The sequence below is a fragment of the Dermacentor andersoni genome, chromosome 3 (genome assembly GCF_023375885.2).
Source record: "Dermacentor andersoni chromosome 3, qqDerAnde1_hic_scaffold, whole genome shotgun sequence".
NCBI classification, from domain to species: domain Eukaryota; kingdom Metazoa; phylum Arthropoda; class Arachnida; order Ixodida; family Ixodidae; genus Dermacentor; species Dermacentor andersoni.
This window is the reverse complement of record NC_092816.1, coordinates 104,225,792-104,248,900: the sequence shown is the minus strand read 5'-3', so window position 1 is coordinate 104,248,900 and position 23,109 is coordinate 104,225,792. Positions and strand designations below refer to the sequence as shown.

Here is a 23,109-nt window from a genome sequence, read left to right as displayed (position 1 = left end):
TATTGATTCCAGAGAGTAATGAAATTCGCTTTCAATCTTTGCGGTTGAAGCGTATTTATTTATTTATTTATTTATTTATTTATTTATTTATTTATTTATTTATTTATTTCGGTGGAGGGCGCACGTTCCGGGGGGGTGGGGAGTTCAGTAGGCAGGAATACGGAATTCGTGTTTTGGGGAAGCGCGAGTACCGCAGCGTGCGAACAGTGGTGTTTTGCAGCATTGCCAGCTTGCGAAACTCTGGCGAAACGCGCATTCTATATATTTTACCGACGAAGTAAATTCCACGAGTGTAGTCTGCCAACTCGCAGACAAATTTTGTCCCCCTCGACGTTTTTTTTTCATTCACAGACCAATCTACTAACGCCCGAAGTTTCTCGCAATGCTGCTTATCAGGCCCAAAAGAAATAAAACGAGCGTAATTCCGTAACAATAATGTTCTTGGTTTTGTGTTAGGGGACGGACTTGGGGAAGTTCCATTTGCCTATACGCAAGTCATAGCGGTTTCACAAACAATCGAGCCCGCAGAGTTTGGGTTCTTTTGTCTCCTAATCTACAGCTCCTATACTAGGGAGTCATAGAAAAAGCGTGCGCAAGCAGCTTTGCGTTTGCGAGAATCCACCCTACCCGTCGGTTCTTTTTTTTTTTACTCTTTCGTTCTACACGCACGGACGATGGTGTCCCCAAACTTTTAGTCGCCTATTTCTAAACCTCCCTGCTACCGTAACGTCCAAACGAGAACGACAATTTTTTTTTCTTTTTCGCGCACTGTACCTGCCTTAATAGCCGCTCTATAAACAGTACAGTGGAGTAAAGGGACGTGGGCGGGAGGATATGGGAGGGCACGTTATCGAAAGTGACAACATAATCCCCCCGCGGCTGCAAATTATGCGGAAGCCGGCGCGAGGCAGCTGCCGCTTCCGCTCTGTCGGTGTTATAATAACTGCGCGCATAAATTACGCGCAGCGCACGGCGGTATGCATGCATGCGCGTCGCGGGTCGGTATGAAAGCGCAGCGCGTTCTGCTGCGCGGCCGACACTGTATACTTGTGTGAACAGCAATGCCGCGTCGCGCGGCCGCTGCATACATTATAACGAAGGCATATAGCTCAAAGTTGCAGTGGAGGCAGCACTGTACACAAACAGCAGCGAGCACGGACTTCGAGGAGGGGGAGGGGGTGCTGTTATTGAAAGAGTGAGACAGCGGAGCTGGCTGCTGCCATCTACGCCGCTTAGCAACAGCAGCAGCAGCATGCATGCATGCGTTGTAACGCCATCGGACGTTTAAGGCGCCGAGCTGATACGCGAGGAACAGGTAGTGGCGATTGTGCGTATACAAATTGAGCTCGAGGTGTGGGACGGAGGTGGAGGGGGTGATTCAGGCCGCGTGATAGTTAATGGTCGCGTCGCTTGCGAGCGGCGGTGCGGATATGGAGATAACTGGCGCGCTGTAGCGGGACGTTTCATAGCGCGCGCAGACGCGCATGTAAAGCCGTACGACTTGAGTGGCGTGTGAAAGAAATTACAAGACTCAATGTATGCACGGCTTCCCTGTGTAAAATACAGCTGCCTAAATTCCCGATTGCCACATGCTTCGATTGAGTGACTAGGACGCGCCCACTCATACACTCAGCCGTATATATATTTAAAGGACTTTCCTGTATGTATGTATACCTACAAGGTGGGTGCGTATATGGGTGACAGCGATGCAACATTCAACGATCCCAGAAGTAACGCCGGAAGAAGTAAAGAAAGCCTTGGGAGCTATACAAAGGGGGAAGGCAGCTGGGGAGGATCAGGTAACAGCAGATTTGCTGAAGGATGGTGGGCAGATTGTTCTAGAAAAACTGGCCAGCCTCTATACGCAATGCCTCAAGACCTCGAGCGTACCGGAATCTTGGAAGAACGCTAACATAATCCTAATCCATAAGAAAGGCGACGCCAAAGACTTGAAAAATTATAGACCGATCAGCTTACTGTCCGTTGCCTACAAAGTATTTACTAAGGTAATTGCAAATAGAATCCGGAACACCTTAGACTTCCGTCAACCAAAGGACCAGGCAGGATTCCGTAAAGGCTACTCAACAATAGATCATATTCACACTATCAATCAGGTGATAGAGAAATGTGCGGAATATAACCAACCATTATATATAGCTTTCATTGATTACGAGAAAGCGTTTGATTCAGTCGAAACCTCAGCAGTCATGGAGGCATTGCGGAATCAGGGTGTAGACGAGCCGTATGTAAAAATACTGAAAGATATCTATAGCGGCTCCACAGCCACTGTACTCCTCCATAAAGAAAGCAACAAAATCCCAATAAAGAAAGGCGTCAGGCAGGGAGATACGATCTCTCCAATGCTATTCACAGCGTGTTTACAGGAGGTATTCAGAGACCTGGATTGGGAAGAATTGGGGATAAGAGTAAATGGAGAATACCTTAGTAACTTGCGCTTCGCTGATGATATTGCCTTGCTTAGTAACTCAGGGGACCAACTGCAATGCATGCTCACTGATCTGGAGAGGCAGAGCAGAAGGGTGGGACTAAAAATGAATCTGCAGAAAACTAAAGTAATGTTTAACAGTCTCGGAAGGGAACAGCAGTTTACGATAGGTAGCGAGGCACTGGAAGTGGTAAGAGAATACATCTACTTAGGACAGGTAGTGACTGCTGATCCAGATCATGAGAGTGAAATAATCAGAAGAATAAGAATGGGCTGGGGTGCGTTTGGCAGGCATTCGCAGATCATGAACAGCAGGTTGCCATTATCCCTCAAGAGAAAAGTGTATAACAGCTGTGTCTTACCAGTACTCACGTACGGGGCAGAAACCTGGAGGCTTACGAAAAGGGTTCTACTTAAATTGAGGACGACGCAACGAGCTATGGAAAGAAAAATGATAGGTGTAACGTTAAGGGATAAGAAAAGAGCAGATTGGGTGAGGGAACAAACGCGCGTTAATGACATCTTAGTTGAAATCAAGAAAAAGAAATGGGCATGGGCAGGACATGTAATGAGGAGGGAAGATAACCGATGGTCATTAAGGGTTACGGACTGGATTCCGAGAGAAGGGAAGCGTAGCAGGGGGCGACAGAAAGTTAGGTGGGCAGATGAGATTAGGAAGTTTGGAGGGTCAACATGGCCACAATTAGTACATGACCGGGGTAGTTGGAGAAGTATGGGAGAGGCCTTTGCCCTGCAGTGGGCGTAATCAGGCTGATGATGATGATGATGATGATGCAACATTTGATCCGATGTTTACTGTCCGATGCCAACTCGGCGAGCTTTGTTCAAGTTTATCTTTGAAGTTTTATCTTCGGCGCGATAACCAGAAAGCCAACGCGAGCCAGGCGATGTTCAAAACTGGGCTAAGGATCCGAAAGCACCATCTCCGTCGTCGTCGTCTGCTCAGGCTCATCGTGCGCAGTATACAGACGAAGCACAGCGCGCCGGCAGTCAGGCAACCAAGTCAGCTGCCGTTAGCTATATATACCGCAGAATGTGCCTTGCCGAATAAGCTATTTTTTTTTCAAACATCATAGGAGTAGAGAACACTTGTGTTACAGGCTATGGTTCCTCCTGCTTCCTATTCTTAGCAAATGATCAAGGAATTAACGCATGCTCCATCGTCTCTTCATGCTCCCAGGCGCTCGCTTCGTGCTGTTCTATATATTATAGCGCGCGCCATATCGGGACCTCGTATCACCCTTTCTTAGCTCTGAACCACGTTTAGTATAGGCGTCACCACTATAGGCTGATTATAGCTGCTTCCGTTACTCTAACTGTAACTTAACGAAAACATATAAACGAACGAAGAAACGAACAAAACGAACGGAACATTTCCAATAGAGGTGAGTTGGGAGAGACAGGCGCTAGACGCCTTCACGTGTGTGTGTGTGCATACATATATATACACACACACACACACACAAGCGCGAGCGGCTCAGGTAACGCCAGAAGGAACGTCACGCTCTGCGCCGTTCGTCGGCGACAATTAGCGCCGGCGCGTGTTAATTGGCGTCGTTTGCTTCCCCCTCCGGCGCGCGCTCAATTAGGCATGCGAGCAGCGCTCGCTCTTGACGCCGAGCTTTCGTTCCGCGCCGCGCACGTGCTCGCAGACCCGGGAGCCGCCATGCGGTGTGCATATGTATACGTATATGTATCTATACGTGCCTCGTTGCGCGGAGAGCGATAACGCGCGTGCCTGAAATAAGAGCGACACACACGGCGCGACCGATTATCTGTGACGCGCAGGGAATAACAAAGCACGCACTCTATGCATACGCATTGCCATTGCACGTGCCAGCGAATCTGAGCGCGAGAGAGGATCGGCGCTTGTCGAGGAAATCGCTTGGCTCTCGCGTATTACACATTCCACGCGCTGAATGCATGCAGAAGAACGCTCGTATCCAAGTACGGCGCGATGATGCACGTCGGTACATATAGAAGTATACGCAAGCGAGAACGATATGCAAATGGAGCCATAGATGGTGCGTCAAATTTGCGGCGCCCGGGCACGAGAAGCGCGGCGTGGTCAATGGATAAGAGTATACGGATAACATTTACTTATTTATTTCCAAAATTGTTTCACATGCATGCAACATGCGTCGTGAGTGACATGACTGATGAGACGCAACCTCTGCCTCACAGTGGACCTAGCTGACACGCATAAGCTGATGAAGGGCTTTAAAAAAAATCGGGATTTAACGTGCTAAGACAACGATCTGATTACTCCGCGTGAATTTTCGGCATCGCGCGCTTCAAGACGTTTCATTGGAGCGCCCCTTAACCGCGCAGGCATGCAGCAGTGGGACGCGGTCCCGCCGAGGGCCATGTGACAGGATGATGAAGAAGACGTCGAAGATTATATAGTCCGAAGGTGACAACGCTCTTGCACTTCGCGAGCTATATACCCACCTACTGGTCCGCCGCTTAAGTCATTCTAAATATTCCGTAAATATATTCTTCCGCTTCTCTTCTCCCCGCAACAATCTTTCTTGTCGTCCCGACGACTTCGTTATAACGAAGACTTACTGTATATACGTTATCTTTCTTTTTTTTAGCTTCGTCATGTCCTTGTAGACTTCGAGCAGGTTCCGACGATGGAAAGCACGCACGTACGCGTGTGCCGATAACGCCGCTTTTTTTCACACGCAAGGCACACACACACACACACACACACACACACACACACACACACAAACACACACACACACACATACACACGCACGCACACACGCACGCACACACACACACACACACACACACACACATGCATGCACACATATATGTATATATATATCGGCGGGAACCCCCGCGGGCGTGCATCCTAATAACGCGCGCGCGCAACATAGGTGACGATATCGGCGGTACATAGTGCGTGCGAGACGACGGCGGGAGATGGGAGCGGTGAGAGGAGTGCTGTCGGCCTTGGGCGCCACCACGGACGGAGGCGCGCTGTACTGGATCGAGGTGCGAGAGAGCGCGCGCTCGCCTCGACGACGCGGTCTACATCGGTGCCCGCGCCACCACTAATCACTGCCGGCAGCGGCGTGCGAGAGATAGATTCCGCCGATACCGACGCGACCCGTGCATGCGTGTGTGTCCGCAGGTATATATACTGCGTCCGAGCGCGCGCGTTTAACACGCTCTATGCAGCTTTAGCGCAGGTATATACCGCATCCACTCGTGTAAGACCCGCACTTTCTTGTTTTTTTTTTCTTTTGGGGGGGGGGGGTCATCATGCGGATATTACGCGAGTTGGACTCCGATGAAACCGTGGACCACTTCGAGAATGACGTTTTGATGGGACGCGAAAAAAAAAATTAAATATGAACAGGCGAGAAAAGCGCGTGTGATCATAACAGTCGTGCATAGACTATAATGCAAGCACTGGCTACACAATATATTCGAGTATAGACACCACCGACCACGTTCACTTTCCTTCTTCATCTCCCTCGCTCTCGATGTCGTTCCCCTTCGTCACCGAGATTAGCAGAAGAAGGGAACTTACATCGACGCCTTCTTCACTTCATCGACACACTCCCAAGGATGGTTGTCCTCGGCGCCGTCCGTGCAGTTAAGTATTCCAGAAATCTCAAATCATCAAGCGACTGATATGTACTGTTGACAACGAGCTTAGCGAGCATTGGTAAATGTGAGCGTATGTGTGCGTGGAGAGGGGTAGGGAAGGTGCGGCTCACACACGAGTAAACGCGGTGTACACGACGCGCTCGAGGCATCGTCGTCGTGCCTCGACGCTTGCCGGACTGCCGGTGTGCGGGGCGAGAAGAAGAAGGAAGGGGAAGTGTGGAGGCGAGGGGTCTGAGGGAGTTCGCGGGTCTCGTTAACCCCGCCAATGGACCCGCTCATTAATAACGTCGGGCCTCGACGAGAGAGGCGCCAGCGTGGCCTTGCGGATGTTATCGGGCGACCACGTCTGTGTACACTCTCCCGGGGCGAGCACATATATGCATTAACAGCTAGCGCTCCTTCCTTCGAGTAGAACATAGGCGACGAGAGAGGCTTGTGGGACCGTAACGGAGTGGACGCGTGTAATGCTTTCTATACCTATTCCACGTGGGACAGCTTTGGATCTAGTGTGTTCTCGAAGCTCCAGTTACTAGGATATATATATATATATATATATATATATATATATAAAGAGAGAGAGAGACTCCGATTGCGAACATGTACAAACGCAGCCTATATTTATATCTATAGTGTACTATAATCTATATAAAACTACTGGACTTTCTTAGGTGCTCAGTCAGTATCGACTGCATGGGCGTGATGTATTCCCGTTAGAATTCGACGTCAGAGAAAAACAGGACAGTTCTACACATTTCACTTTCCGTAACTTTTTTTTTTTTTCAGGGTAGACCAGGCACGGAGAGGGCAACTTGCACGATGCCGCGAAATTTCATTGCAGTGTCAAGCCGCAAATCATGGCTGCCCCGCCCCTTTAACGATTATAGCGTTGCCGATGCCTTCACAGGAGCAAATGAGTAAGCTCACTTAAGCCCGCACGCACGTAGCAACATTAATTTTGTAACCTCTAATTGAACTTAACGTCGCCAGATGGCGCCTCGGTTGCTGCTGATTACGTCTGCGACGCTGGTGTTCCGTAAATGTTAACACATTTTTTTTTTTTTGTCAGGATAAGCTAACGCTTTCTTGTAATCACGGGTGTGCAAACGAGCCAACTTCCGGTCCATTCCTACACGTAGAGCATGCACGAGCGCATGCTCTATAGAGTATATCGCGCGATGCGTCCTTCAGCCCAGCTTGCCCTGGAGTTGCAGGCCGGCTTGGTGCACCCGCAGCCGTCGAAGCCGTGGCGAGTCTGTTTTTGCGCCCGCAGTGCAGGGGCGCACACCTTCTTTGGCGCCACCACGCGGCGGGCCACCGTTAAATGGATCCCGACCGTGTGCGAGCTGACGCTTTCACTGGCGCGCAATTATTCGCTCACGCCGCGCGCGCGTTCCCTGCGCGCAGGCTCGGTCATTTTTCTTGTCCTCCCGAATGCGTGGACGGTGCGTCGTCCGTTTTCTTGCGCGAGAGGCTCATTACCTTCCCCGGGCGCGCCTGCGTACATTACGGCCACAGGCTACTTACGCTATACGCACACGAGAATGTGCACACACACATGCGCCAGTAATGTGTATGGGCGTGTGTTTGTACGTGTGTCGCGTCCCTGTCTGTGTGTACATGCGTGTGTTTGGGTCTCTGTATGTGTGTGTGTATGTGTCTGTTTTGGTGTGTGTATATATATATATATATATATATATATATATATATATATATATATATATATATATATATATGTGTGTGTGTGTGTGTGTGTGTGTGTGTGTGTGTGTGTGTGTGTGTGTGTGTGTGTGTGTGTGTGTGTGTGTGTGTGTGTGTGTGTGTGTGTGTGCATGCATGTACGTGCGTGTGCAGGTGGGTGGGCATGTGCGTTTGTGTCATATCTCCAGGCGAAGGGCGCGTGATCGGAACACGTTCCAAGAGCGCAGATCCAGGCGCACGGACGAAACGCAATGCGGCAAGCCTGCCCTGCTGAAGTTGCGGACGTAAGTAAGCATGCGCATGGAGTGTCGACGGTCACGCGCGCTTACTCTTTTCATTCCGTTAATATAGACGGGCTACAACGTGCGCATAAAGTGTACATAGAGGTGAGTGCGTATTTATATATCGCACGAACGAAGGAGAGACCAGATTAATGGTCCCCACTCAAGGAAAGGCAAAGGGGAATGTAGGGGGGGGGGGGGGTCGAATTACGGGGCATATAAAAGGGCATTAAGGTATTTATAAAATTAAGGCCCACCTGAAGTACAGTAGCCGTGCTCTCGTGTGGGAAGAGGAAAGGTGAAGCGGGCTTCGCGGTTGCGTGTCTCGCGCACGCACGCATGAGCGCGCCCCCGGTGTATAGCGCATACACAGTGTACACTATACACCACGGGATCGGAGTCGCTCAAAATTCATCTCACGGCGTCGGCGGTGCGCTTAAACGAACGCGAGGCGCCCTACACGTGGTGAAGCCGAGAAGAAGAGTGGGAAACCTGAAACCGCGCGTGTGTTCATTATCCTTTTCCCCTTTTGAGGGGCTGTGTGTACAGTGTTTTAAGTCTTGCGCTGGGCTTGCTTCGCGCTGCTTCCGTTCCGCGATGGAGATCCTATATAACCACGGATTCCTTTAGAACGCACGTGCTTTTCAAGGCTTTCGTGGCGACTGTGTGTTCTGTCTCTCACCGAATTCCCACCGAAGCCTATACAGAGAGCCGCGCTGCCAAGTGCGCTGCCCAGGCGTGTACTATGCACGTATGCGTGCGCATGATGGCGCTCCTCCCAGTATCACGACGGGCGCACTCTTGCATGCAGTGCTGTACGTGCAAGCATGCAATATTTGGGCGGTTTTGTGGAACGCGATGTGTCCCTCGCACGGAGCGGCTGCAACGTATACGCCCGCGAACGGGGGCTCGCTATTCTGTGGATAGCACCGCGTCGAGCCACTTTTCTTGTATATGTATATCCTCCTGGCGGCCTCTTAGGACACAACCAGGAATCCTGATAACTGTAATATCTAAATTTACTGAACAGTGGTTTGGGTCACGCATAACGCTCAAAAGCGAAATAGGGTCCCTTGTTGCACACTCACTTCTGCCGTACGTAAGTCACCTGAAAAAATAGTTCTCTCGAACATAGCTTTCTCTAAACGATAAACTGCAAACACAACCGCTCGTATAACGCGTCAAAAGAAGCGTTTTGAACCACGTTTACAACACAGGCGTTTTGCTATTGCGAACGCTTCAGGCACTAAAATCAAGTACAATTTGCATGATACGCATGATTGATTTCAACGTCATAAACTGGGAGGCTCGAAGCCATCCCCTCTTAGCATCCGTGCTCGAGATATATATCCAAAGCTCGCTAGCTCTTTTTCAACACTTTATTGAGCTTGCCTTGCAGAACTTCGCGGTGTGAAACACGTACCAAACACCCGTAAAATTCACACGTTCGTGCCTCCTTTTTATACTTGAACTCTTAATCAAGTACACTAAGAAAAACGGAAAGAAATGCACGAGATAGGAGCGGTGGACTCTCAAAGCCACCGGGCTGTTTCACTGTGACGTATCCACGCACCCGCGGTTGCGCAGTTTCATTGCGCGCATATATTACTGCAGAAGCCAAGATCATTGGTCCACCAATACACCATTTGTTGAGCCCCGCAAGGTATATATGGCTGTACGCTGGAAACGCCTGGCAAACGGCATGGCATTTGCATCGGACAACAAAACTATAGGCGCTGTGCGAAAACAAACGTTTCCCACAAATCGTTGTAGTGTCCTGAGATGACTGTACTTAAGCAGAATTTTTTAAATGGCATCCCGTGAGGCAAATCGATCCTGAGGTTCATTTTTTTTTTTCTTCTCGCTTTGTATCTCATCGCAGTGCGCAAATATGTCGAAGCTCCGATAGCGCTGGGCGCAATTAGCAGCAGAACGAAGTCTGCGTACACAATGTGCTAGTTCACGCTATAGTGCACGCATGCAGCAGTGCAAACGGACACGCCACTTTGCGCACAGCGAAGAGAGGGCGTCTCCGTGGGTATGTCTCGATGTTGCGGTCAACCGAGCGTATAGCATGCCTGACGACCAACCATGCATGCGAGAAAATAAACTGCCCCGAAAAGAAATAACGGTAAGAGAAAAAGCAATACCAAGCAACAATATAACAAAACAAGCGAACGAGAAAGACGAACGAAATCAAGTAGACTCCGAGAGATCCAGCAGCTCGGAACTTCACGTAATCACGCACAGGCACTGTATACAGGAGCCACGCCGACGATCTATAGGCCTCGTCTGCGACAGCGAAAAGCGCAATTTGCATCCTAAATCTGCGTCTCGATAGCTGTTTCTTTATGCCTCCCGTGTTATTTAATACGTACATACAAAGAGCGCACCTAGCGCCCTCGCGCAGCATTATACTATAAACACACGGCGAACGCGTATAGGAACCTGCAGTCATCGCTATCGTCACCACACATCATTTGCTTCCCGGCTTCTGGGCATACGTATCAACGTCGCTCTATCACCTACATAACATCCTTCTCTCCGATCACCTTCCCATCTTAAGACATTACGATGCCCGCACCAAAAAGCCGTGCATGATTTTCACGGTGACGCGACACGGAGTAATGCTGTATATAAGGTCACAGAGCTATGAACACGGCCGTGTGTGTGCATGCACGCATAAACGAGGAAGGCGCCGTCTGGTGGCACCTGCGTTCAAATGTGTGGTGTCGATACGCCAGGACCTGTCATTTGCAGTGGTCTAGCTCCCTTCTTTCTTTTTTCATGTCGTCAACGTACGGCAGACGGTCGCTGACCACCCTCCCCACACCAGGCGAGCAGAAGTAACTTCTCTCTGTCGTCTGCTCTTCGGCATCCATTCTCTTCGCCGCGCATCCCTCTAAGTGTCCGTAACAATACCTATGGGTACTCACTCCGCATATATAGTGTCTGGCGCGCAGCATGTAATCGGTTTGCGGCCATTGAGCCTCGTGGAGCAGCGGTGTCAGCGACTTTCTTTTTGACTTCTTATTTCTTTCTTACTGAGGTGAGTACGCTGCTTACACTTTTTCCTCGGCCACGTGTTGTTTTTATATGTTATACTCCTGTCTTTCTTTTTTCTCTCTCTCCCCCCTCCCCCTCCGTAAACAATTATTTTCCACGGGAATGCTGCATGCATGTTCGAAAAGTATATCCGTGTTCCGCATCATCTCAAAAGCGTCTTCTCGTGCTTGTCCCGAACAGCGATGTACTTTCGCAGCAATCCATGCGTTCGCCACATGGCTTTCTGGCGTCGTCGGTGAAATCCGTGCTTTCCTTTTTTTCTTCGCCTTATTTATTCCCTATTCATCCTAGTCGTCGTTGTTTTCATTTCGCGTTTCTTTTTTGTTCCCTGCCAGACACAGCGACTCCATTGTGCGTGAACACGTATTATAGATATGTAGACCTATTATGCAAACCACCGAGCATTAGGCGCGTCTCACAGACCAGTGGTTATAGAGAGTTGTACACCGTGTTTTCGGTGTCGTCCGCACGCAACTATATATAGCAACACAGCGCATCAACGAATCTGACTCGCGATGCTTCGACCAGACCAAAAGTGAGCGTCAACAGCATCTGCAGACGACACGTGATCGAGAAAAGCATATATAGCAGATAGCGTTGGCAACCAATCTCGATGCATGCATAGTGCGCGTTGCGCATTTGTCGACGCGGTACGTCAATTAAATAGGGCTAAGAACAATTGGCACTCGAGTAGAGGTTGCGGGTGAACACTGTAAAATAACTTACACCCTTAAAAGTGAACAAGGATGTAAGTGTGTCTACCGCTCACACGCTTACACCTTTTCGGGTGTAAGGGCGTGAGTTATAGACAGATTTACACCCTTCTTGAATTTTAAGGGTGAGTTAAGCTATTTTACAGCAAACTATGGCTTTTGCCTGGCATATTCTTATAGTTTCTGAATAAGCTCTCTTCAGGACGAATCTTCCCCATTGACGTTTAGTCTCAAGTCCAAGAACAAGGACAAAAGATGGCCGCGAACTCAAATCAGCCGTTGCCTTTCCTAACGGTGACGCCGTATACAAGCCGTAACAACTGCGGGCATGAGCGAATTTTCTCTCTGCAGAACGGAAAGACTTCGAAATTGGACGCCGCAATGCGGAACGCTGTTCAATATGTGATTAAGGGGAACCTTTAGTTCATCAGCTGCTGTCTAAGTACATGGAAGCAGAGTAGCCACTTTGCTCGGCGTACTGCACCCGATGTGATTTGCCTTGTTGCACTGAAAGGAAGAAAATGTTTAAAAAGGTATATATTACTGTAGAAAATATGTGTACAGGACTCCGAGCGCTGAGCCACCAACTTTTGCAATCACAACACTATGACGCCGCATATCACACGACCCCAGCCAACTTCAATATTTTGCTTTGATTTTACAGTGCAGTATTCTATTATAGGTGCATATACACAGGCACATATATAGTACCATAGGGATGCGCGTGTGCTATCGACTACGAAGTGTCATAATTTCTTTCCCCATTTGTTGAAGCACGATTCTTTCTACCTCCTCGCCACTGACATATGCGCGCGCACGCACACACACACACACGCACACACACAGACAATGCTGATTCCACGCAGCCGCCGGAATATGACGCGAAACTCGAAGCCGTGATGGATCAGCGCGCGTGTGTGTATACATCCAGGCTGGCACACGCATGCAGCGTGGGTTACAGCTGACGCGTCTATCTCTATCTCGCCTGTCACTCGAGCACGCTCGATGGCTCACGCGAGGGCAGCGATAGATAGGAGTTTCCGAGGAAGACACCACCGATCAATGATCGGGCGCGCACGGTGCACGCCGATCTGTCACGGGAGCATGTTGCCGCAGCCGGAGGGAGAGAGAGAGAGAGAGAGAAAGACAACGCGTGCACACCCTCTCGGAGAACAATCTCACGAGCACTCACACGCGTTCACATTCCACTGCAGCAGCAACATCAGCAGATACCCCCCCCCCCCCCCCCCCCCCTCCTCCTCCTCGTCCTGTCAGCGTGCACACAGGGTGCAAAGCGCAAAACGCACGCACGAACGAACACACTTGACTTTGCGTTCGCGCGTATACATATAACCGGCGCGGGCAAGCGGGCACCATCGCCGTGTACATACAGTACACGTATTCGTGCCGGCGGCGCTTCCTCGTTTCAGCCTATAAAGAAATGTCTCACAAAAAAAAATTAAGAAGAAGAAAACTAAGACGTCTCTATACGCCTCGTGCTATATCCATCCCGCTCACATATGTGCCTCTCCGGCGGTCGCAACGCACGAGCAGCAACTCGTATAGTGGATTAGTGTGCACATATCCCATACTGCTGTGCTCACACACACACACACGCAGAGAAGGAAATAATGAAGAGGTGACGGCAGAGATCGCAACGAGGACCAATTTTCTACGCCATGGCGCACGTGCAATGCGCGCGTATATACATACACACGGAGACGCGTTATACACGCATGTGTGTATACGCGCGGCGTGCCCGAGCGCGGGCCCTCTGACAACGGCGTGGGCGAATCGAGAATGAGAAATGCGAACAGGAAAAAAAATAATAAAGAAAGAAAGCAGGAACGCTACGCGCGTTCTCGAACGAGCTGTGTCGAGCAACTGCCTGTATACTACTTATACTATACTTATACGCTCGGCATTTACGCTGCAGGGAGCCCCGCGCATTCTGTGCCCCGAAGGAAACGGCAAAACTGCAGATTGCTTCTGATTTCTTGTTTTTGTTTTACTTCCCTCTGTTGTGTACGCGAGCCTAACTATAAGGAGATGGTAAAGGGAGATAGCGTCAACCGTCCTGGCGTAAAATTTTAACGCTTTCGGAATGAAGCTCTGGCGAGTACGTGAGAGTGCGATGACTATATATATACAAGCACGCTGCTGTTGTAAAAAAAAAAAGTGTGAGTGCACATATTGAGTGTTGTTAGAGCTGCTGTTGCTGTGGACTTTCGCATGTATTGCATGTTGGACAGCGTCGAGACGAATAAAGTGACCAGCGAGCGTGCCAGTTGCATTTATGAAAATAAATATTGCTGCCGAGAGCAGACTGAGCGTGTTGGTATATACATACACGACGAACAAGTAGAACATAGCGCAGAAACGAGACAAACACATATACGAAGCGACACACACACACACACACACACACACACAAGTGCTTCTAAGAAATTAGAGGCAACAATTGCAACGTCGTGAAAAGACGCGAGCTAATGTCTAAAAGCCGTTCGGAGAATTCACTTATAGTCCATTTAGACATACATATTTCTTTAAAAAGCCGGCTTTTCCGACTGCTATTTCGCTTAAGGTAATCTATGTTGTGTTACAATGCGATATGCTGTTCTGTCGCACAGAGCATCGAAAAAGAGAGCACATACGAAAGATGGCAGCGCATATAGTGCTTATGATAGTATGATCTCATCGAACGCAGACAGCAATTATAATAACAACATAAGAATGAAAACATATAAGGAAAGCAACAAAGTATACGGTGTCCAATTTCTCACCTAAAGAAAGCACAGTGCCCCCCGACTGCCCTTTAACATCTTCGGATAATGCGGTGGAAATTAAAAGTAAGCACGAATTTCTTAAGTAATGTGTGAGACATTGCGCTGACGAAAGATATTTATATAATGCACTTAATTTGCTTAGACGTTATTAAGGGGGGGGGGGGGGGGGTGCCGGCTGCATGCAGTACAAGCTGCGCGTAGCGGCTCAACGCACACTCTGCCGCGCCAATTACTCTGCAGCGGGATATCACTGAAGCTCACCTTTCGTTTCAATGGAGCAATTTTATGTCACCCTAAGATTCCTTCCTCCTGGCGTGATGTTTGTTGCCCCTTCTCGTATTTCACATTGAATGTGTGTACGTTCGCTATCGGTGGGTGACACACTCGAAGCAATGCCAAAGTATTTACATTCGGCGACTGTACTCACAAAAAAAAGTTCTTACGACAGAACTGTTCGTAGGAGTACATATGCCAACCAATCAATTAACACGTATAATGATTATAATTAACAATTATAGCAACAAAAGCGGCCGGCCAACAGCAAACAGTACGTACGAACAAAAACATGATCGTGAATTCAGCCTCCGGTTTCTGTTTTGCTGCTTCCCTGTTTTGCGATACAGAATTTATTAATGAACAGAAAACAAATGACGTCACGGTCGTCTGCACAGGACGCAGACAATCATGACGACTGCTGCGCCGATACTTCTGTCATTGTATTTATCGTTGCGGCGGATTATTGTTTGCTAAGTTGCACGATGGTGTTTTTGTTTAACTTTTATTTTGATTTCCACAGACAATGCGACGCTCTGATGGACTCTCGTTGCATATGATTCAGAAAAAAAGAACAAAAGTATCGACGTTTCGTTTACAGCTGTAACAAACGTCGTTCAATATGCACGCTTCCAACGACAACGCCGCATATCGCCCGCAAGTAAACGAAGAGACAAAAAGTTTTGTCCTGCAAAAAAGTTATATATAAAAATTTAATTGAACTGAAAAGAGTATACGATTTGTCACTTTCATATAGAGCTGCTGAATGTAGATATGAGGGCGTACTTCCATTATGAGTTGCAGTCGTCGGGTCATGGACGTATATGGAACTGCTAACTACAAGGCGAAATACTGTCAAGCGAAGCAATCAATCAATCAATCAATCAATCAATCAATCAATCAATAAACCAATTTCCAGTGTTTCTGATACATATATTGGCATGTATGTGCAGGCCCAGAACATTTTCAAAGGTTGTCGCAGAGGTCCGTTTTTTAACATAAGTGATTACAAGATCTGCAGAAACATACAGCTTGTCGGTTCCCCGGGACATCGAAATATCGATGTACGTTTCTTATCGCGACAAGCCCGCAAGCCTGCACCTGCAACAAGCAACCAGCCCGAGAGTACTATTATTTATGAAGCAATGTATTTGGAGATTCCGCGCTCCCTAACACGCGTTCTTTCCTTTTTATTCGTCTGTTTCTGTGTGTGCCTCGGTCCATCACAGTTCAATGACGTCACGTCGAGATGTAGAACCGAAGGAAACGGAAAGCCAACTCTTATCAAAGCGAATTTAAAAAAAAAATTTCTAGATACTGGTCACAGACTTATTAAAGGCGAGTTTACTGCGTATAGGTTTGTAATCCTAGTCATATGAAGTCCATGTGCAGCGTATGCATACGCGATAAGTCAGTTTACACGTTTATTTTCTTTGGGCTATTGTAATCGCTACACTTAAGAACGTTATTCTTCTTTTTCTTTTCTTCTTTTGCCGAAAGTCTGCACACGAAAGACAAACAAAAGGTTTAGGGCGAAAAATCCCCGGAATAATTTCGCAATCGTTCTTACAGACTGTCTAAACAATATGTTTGAGAGGCAACGACCGCGTTTCCACCGGCGTTATCAAAGCGCAATTCTTCGTGACCGAGAAACAAGACAGCACGGGCGAGTTAGTTGCGCGTCGACGCGAACTTTGGTCCGCTTCCGTTCTCGGCTAAAACATCACGCCGAAATCTCCAAACACACAAGAAAGTTGCACGCCCTACGTGAGCAATTGAAGCTTTTCAAAGCATTGAGGGATGGGCAGATTAAGAACTATACCGTGTGGTCGGTAGCCATTCCACACAGCGCGTTATCCTCTCCCCCCCCCCCCCCCCCCCCCCACCTAGTATTCGGTTGTTGTGTTTATAGTTTGATCAGAAAACACGAGGGAAAAAAAACAAAACACAAGAAAACAGCACCCAAACCTAGCGCGTAATATATAGCCTGCTGAGCTGCTTATACTGCGTAGGCATTCACGCCGTTCTATATATCAGACGATATGGAGACTTCCTGCCGTGATTTAGCAGTTCAGCATGTATGCGCAGGCACACGGCGCGGCCATAAACAAGCGGGCAAGAAAAGCTGCACCGAGACGCACGCAACCGAGTACGCATGCGCGCACGTGCACGAGCGGCGTTATTCGTGCGGCCAGCATTCGTTCGCACGGGCGACGTCATTTGGTGCGCGGCGAAGCGCGTCCGAAACACAAGACTTGCATTAGCGACTCGCTCCACAAAGCGCCCCCCCCACTCCCCATCCACACCTTCAAAGACCTCTATATACTCCGCCAATTCCCCTTCCACCTTCATGCCCCCACCCCATCCCATCGCACGGACAATCGCAGACATTATACTCCCCCCCCCCCCCCACTTCTCCGTTCCCGATAAGAAAAAAAGAGTGCCGTTTCTAATTGCTTCGGACGGCGAACGCAGACCAAAGAAGAACGCTTCTCGACGCAGCAAAGAGTATATATACATGGCGCAACAAGCTGGCGCGGAACGTGTGTTTTTCGACGCTATATCCTCCTCGGACGCCATATAGATGGCATATAGATAGCTCGAGGGACATAATCGCTTTTCCAAGTCGGTTCTTATTACTGGTATTTTACGAACGGGAAAAACGCTTTTCTTTTTTTAATGCCACGGTTCGACGCCGAAAGCAGCATTTCCGTGTGCGCGGAAAAATCGTGTCTCATCGTGTTTTCCCTTCTTCTTTTTAAGGTAAACAATCTTTCTTTGCCATAAAAATGCAGAATTGAAGATTTAACGTCATGTGGTTGGTTGACACGCTGCATTCTGGACTTTAGTGCACGTCTGTATAGCGTTATTCGAAATTACCCGAAATGCACCTCACAGCTTTCGTCGTTTTTTTTGTTTCTTTTTTGTCCATTTTCACAAAATCCGACGACAAGGTTATCACACTCTAAAAAAAGTCTACACCCTTCGGGGTGTTTATCTGTCACACAACGATAATCGTCATCTGTTGTGCTTGCATTTCCTTTCTTGAAAACGCCGCGCCCGCTAATTTCCTGTCGGCAACGCTATGTCATGCTGATAACGCGCATGCCGTTCGTTACTGGGCAGTACCAGGCTCGCAGCCTTAAAGAAAGGAAATGCGGGCGAGAAATATGACGTTTATTGTTGTGTGGCAAGATACGATTCAAAGGGTGTAAACTTTTTTTAGAGTGCACATGATTAAAGCCGCTTCACCATACATATTCAGTACGGCAGACATCTGTTTTTCCTAATATCCGGGATCAATATTTTGCATAGTCGCTTCCGATGTAGGTAACATAAAAGAATTATTGAAAGCAATGTGCAGTAAAATGTACTATAGCGTACAGATTCGTAAAGGTGGCGTAATTCATACTGCGCAAAACGTACGCTTAAGACTGGCCCATCCCTTAGAAACCGACTATACAGAGCGGTTACATGCACGTCGTAATTCCACGAACTACGCGCGACGGGAGTTCTAGTTAGTTGCTTTCTGTCCGGGTTTCAATTTTTGACTGATGCTATACATGTAAGGGGCATAGGGCATATATAGACGCATCGTATCGCGAGAGTGTATAAACACAAACACTCTGTATAATTCAATGTAACGCGCCACTGCAGATAACGCGAGGCTTTCAGCTCTGGCGGTGACACGATGCCGAGCAGACGACACTCTAACGTGGAAGGTCACGTGGACTCGCAGGATCGCGTCCATACGTAATTCGATGACGCCAAACGTGGCCTCTACGCCGAATCAAGCTTAGTCAAATGTTTTACGAATTGGCGAAACAAGCTTCTTGCGTTCTCTAAAGTTCGCTGAAGGAAGTTCATCGTATACCTGGAAAATTGCGTCGGTTTATATATATATATAGCTCTGCGCTAAACTCGAACGGCTTTAGGGCAGGCGCTGTTCCCTAACTTTAGTGCCCGAGTTTCTAAATCTCCCTATACTGTAAAATAGAGTGTTGCGGGTAAGGTATAAGGCCCCATGCAGATGGTTAGTCAGTCATGCAGTTACTTCCATTAACGTTTTGTATATGCGCGCATTCTCTGAGAGGATCTGTTGTTTCCCCGCTACAACGTCTCATGATAAGACACGCGATTAGTGACAGTTGGGCAATCAAGTTACAGCCAATAGGTGTGCAACTTGAAAGCAGAACCAGAGTTCGAAATGCGGAACGAAGTATACGAGTGACAGAACACTGAACCTGCAGCATCAAAATCAACCCAAGTGGTGCTTGCATAGTATACCTTCGCTTTTTTCTCAACTTGTATCAACTCATACAACGTTACTCGCATTCCCACGTTGTGGTGTATGACGTAACAGCTTTGGAACCTATACGAGCAGTGTGCGTAGCACAGGTCCAGTTTACAGACCGATAACGACGCGTACGATTTTCGTTTCCTGGCCAAAGCAGAAATACACACTGTTTCCCTCCCCCCCTTTTTTTTAGGTTGCCATATCACGTGTACGCGCGTTAGTACAGACATCACAAGATTAGATAGCTAACTGTTGGATTAATTAACCGTGGCCAGATGTGCGCCTGACATGCGAGGCTTTATCGCCTAGTTGTTGACCAGCATTAGAAAACCGGGAAAAAGAAAATGTCATGCGGAGCTAACGCAATGAACCTCCGCAAAGTCTATCCCATAATAACCACGCACTTCAAAGGAATAATGAATGGCTACGTGCGTTCGTGTAATGTCAGTTTCCACAAATGCAGTATACTCGCCTATATGCGTTGCAGCGAACACAGGTGCTTATACGCGGAAAAGCGTATATACGCGCGAAGCAAACTTTAAATCTGCCCGAATTAAAATGACAACATGTAATAAAGGCTTCAAAGCAGCAGCCGATGCTCCATGCGTCAGACTCATTACAGCGCCAATTCAGTGTGTATTTCGGCAGACAAAATTGAGAACGCATAACGAATGCACACACCGGTGCTATATATTAGACGACTCGAACTAAGTCGTAATTCTGCTACACGTGCTATATAAGGCTCGCCTGCAGGTTTCTGCACCGTATCTGAGCACGTACTGACGAAACATAGTTCATGCGCGAGCTAAGTTCGTAAAAACGATACATATATGTGGGCGTGTGTGTGTGTGACGATATAGTCAATATATCGACAGTGAATATATTATTAGCAAAGGCAGCAGACTAAACCGAAATATTCCTTACGAACAAAGAGCTTTGTGAATTCGGCGCCTGTTGGCGACAGAAGACCCATGGCCAACGTGGTAAGATTACTCGAATTAAATGCTAAGCTTTTCTGGCCAGTGTGAACCGCATGAAGTGCTGCGATGCGTATGTTGTGATAGAGCGAGTTTATCTAAGGAGGGGTGGCCAGACGTACACCCGAGGTAAACTACTCTATAACTTGCTATCGCTATTCGAGAGGTGCTCTCTCTCTCTCTCTCTCTCTCTCTCTCTATATATATATATATATATATATATATATATATATATATATATATATATATATATATATATATATATATATATATAACGCAAGGAACGCGATACTGCGACATTTCGATTTTTTGAAGTTTTATTCATCGCCGAGCGCTTTTTCTTCTTTTTTTTTCTATCCGGAGAAGCCCCGATGCAGCATTCATGCGCGCATTCGAATGATCGCTAAAACGTAATGAAACGCTATATATAAAGTGTAGCATGAGATGGATTCTTCTGGTCGGTGCATTGTACAATTTGCGACGCCACGCACGGATAAATTCATAAGACCACGCGCTGTCATCTCTGTGTCTAAAAGGCCCCGTTGACATATACATTTGTTATAAGCGTATTTCTGTGTCTACATTCACACAAGTGTTTACACGTCAGCGATATCGAGATCGTATAAGTATTATACGCCTTGAATGAGACTACAAATGTCCGCTGTCGAGAACGCTACGCGTGAGCGTACTATGTGCAATGCCAAGTGAAACCTAAATATATGAAAACGCTCGCCGATTGGGTGAAACAGTATACGGGGGATACTATATAGTGACAAACGTGTGTGAACACCGATATATAAAGACGCTTGTGAATATTATCGCATTATTCAAGCGTGCGTGGCCCTGTCGACGATATATAAGTGTATACTCGAAACACACACAATGCACATATATATATATATGCTATGCGCGATACTATATACATCCGAGGAGCTGAGAGTGTCATTGCATATACAGCAAATCGAACGCAACCGAACGCTGGCATTCGATCGCCTGAACCGCGACGGGGAGGCTACGCCTCGTAGCTCCGAAGCCTAGAGTCACAGCACCGAGTCGAAGGCCAGAATTATTTAGCGTAATTTTCGACACTATATCGCGGGTGCATTAGACGGGTGGGTAAAACCAATTAGCGTTTCTTGCTATCCTGCTTATATATACACGCCGATGAGTGAGATTCAACGCTGTGGAGTGCAAAAATATATATCGTTGGCCAGTCATCAAGAACGCGTGCGTCATCTCACGAACACGTCGAGTGCACTGAAAATATCCCGGGCATGCTACTATACGCGAGCTATTTTCGAAACTCACCGTTCCGTTGCATGTATACACAATCTTGGATCTCGTCGCCGCGTAAACGCTCCCGTGCAGCACTTCCACGAGACCTAATAACTTGCGTGTATTAGGCACTAACGCGCGCTTTCCTATTCTTCTCGAGGAGCTACTTTCTTTTCTTTTCACTAACGTTATCGCGCAAGAGTCACAGACGCAAGCGATAGACTCGAGCGGCGATGCAGCAACAGAAACGCGAAGAATAGAGAAGCGAGGAAGGCGCGCCTCGAGGCACTCACCGGCCCGACTTGGTGATGATCATCTCGGTGCCCAGCTCGTGGAACCGCCCCCACAGGTCCTTTCCCTCGAGGTTCACTTTGGGGTCGTCCTGGACGCCGTCGTCTTCGGGCTCGAAGCCCGGCGGCGGCCGCAAGTGGCGCGCCGCCAGCAGTTCCTCGGGGGTGAGCTGCGCCTGTGCGCCCAGCGCAGGCACGGGGGGCACGGGCGGCCCCACGAGCTTGGGGCCGGCGCCCGGGAACAGCTGCGGCGCGGCACCGAACACCGGCGGCAGCCCCAGGGGCAGGTACGGCGGCTGCTGGCTCAGTATCGAGTGCATCGAGAAGTCCGACGGGCTCCGCGCCGGCGGGCTCGAACTGGCCGTGGCGCCGGGCAACAGGAACGGCGTGAAGGCCATGCACTGCCCGGGCTGAAGCTCGGGCTCCACCCGCATCGGGGAAGGGAGTTGTCGCGCGCGCACCACGCTACTGCTAGTACTACTACTCTCCGGCGAAACACGCGGCGGCGGCGTCAGAAGCACACGGTGTAGCCCGCGACGACGGCAGTCGCCGCTCGCTCACGCACGGGGCGTCGTCAGAAGCATCGGAGCCGGCTGCTGCGGCCGGGGCAGCGGCGGCGTGGGGCCGGCAGCAGCGCCATCGCCTGCCTCCTCCTTCTCTCGGCCGGAGGAGGGGGAGGGGGGTGTGAGGGTGAGGTGGCACACGGGGCAGCAGAAGCAGCAGAACCGCCAAGCTCTGGGCGCCAGACCTCTCGCAAGCGGACGACGCCGGAGGAGAAAAGAATCACGGATCGCGCGCTCGCTGGCTCGCCGCCGGGATCGTCGACCGACCCGCGTCGCTTGGACAGTGCCCGCAGACTGGCCCGACCCGCCGGGCGACGGCTGTTGCAGCGGCGGTGGAGGGGTGCCCGCTGGCTGCTTCGCAGCGAGCCGCGGCTGCGAGGAGAGAGAAATCGCGCAGGCGGCTTCGAGGCGAGGAGGGCGGCGAGAACGGTGAGAATCTCGCGCCCTGCCCGCCGTGGCAAGGGGAGGGGGTGGCGCAGGGGGGTGCCGGGAGGGGCCGCGCCTCGCTGCTCGCGCCTAATGAGATGCGCGCGGCCGGCCAATGGGAGCGCGGTGGGCGCCGCGCCCCGGCGCCGCCAGCTGGCGCCACCTTCCGGCGCCTCGGCGGGAGGCGCGAGAGTCGGCGCCGCCGCTCGACGCCGTCGCAGCCCCGCTCGGTGCTGCGCTGGTGTTGCCCGAGCCGCTTCTTCTCCCTCCGCTCGCGCTTCCCTAGAAAAAGGGGGGCGAAGGGCGGTTGCTGCTCGCCGCCCGCCAGCGGTGCCGTTCCCCTGCCCCCTTCGGATGACGGGCTCTCCTC

General features: G+C 49.4%; 1 protein-coding gene across 2 annotated transcripts in view; it reads right to left on the bottom strand.

Moving 5' to 3' along the window:
* The window catches only part of LOC126541312 (uncharacterized), a 68,375-nt gene extending 45,650 nt beyond the window's left edge, over positions 1–22,725 (bottom strand). The window contains exon 1 of one of the 2 annotated variants that reach the window (XM_050188055.3): positions 21,754–22,725. In XM_050188055.3, the coding sequence (XP_050044012.1) occupies positions 21,754–22,184 (431 nt within the window). In that variant the 5' untranslated portion in view covers positions 22,185–22,725. The remainder of the gene's footprint in view (positions 1–21,753) is intronic. The other variant, XM_050188046.3, reaches the window with a different exon arrangement.
* Between the last annotated feature and the right edge of the window lie 384 nt (positions 22,726–23,109).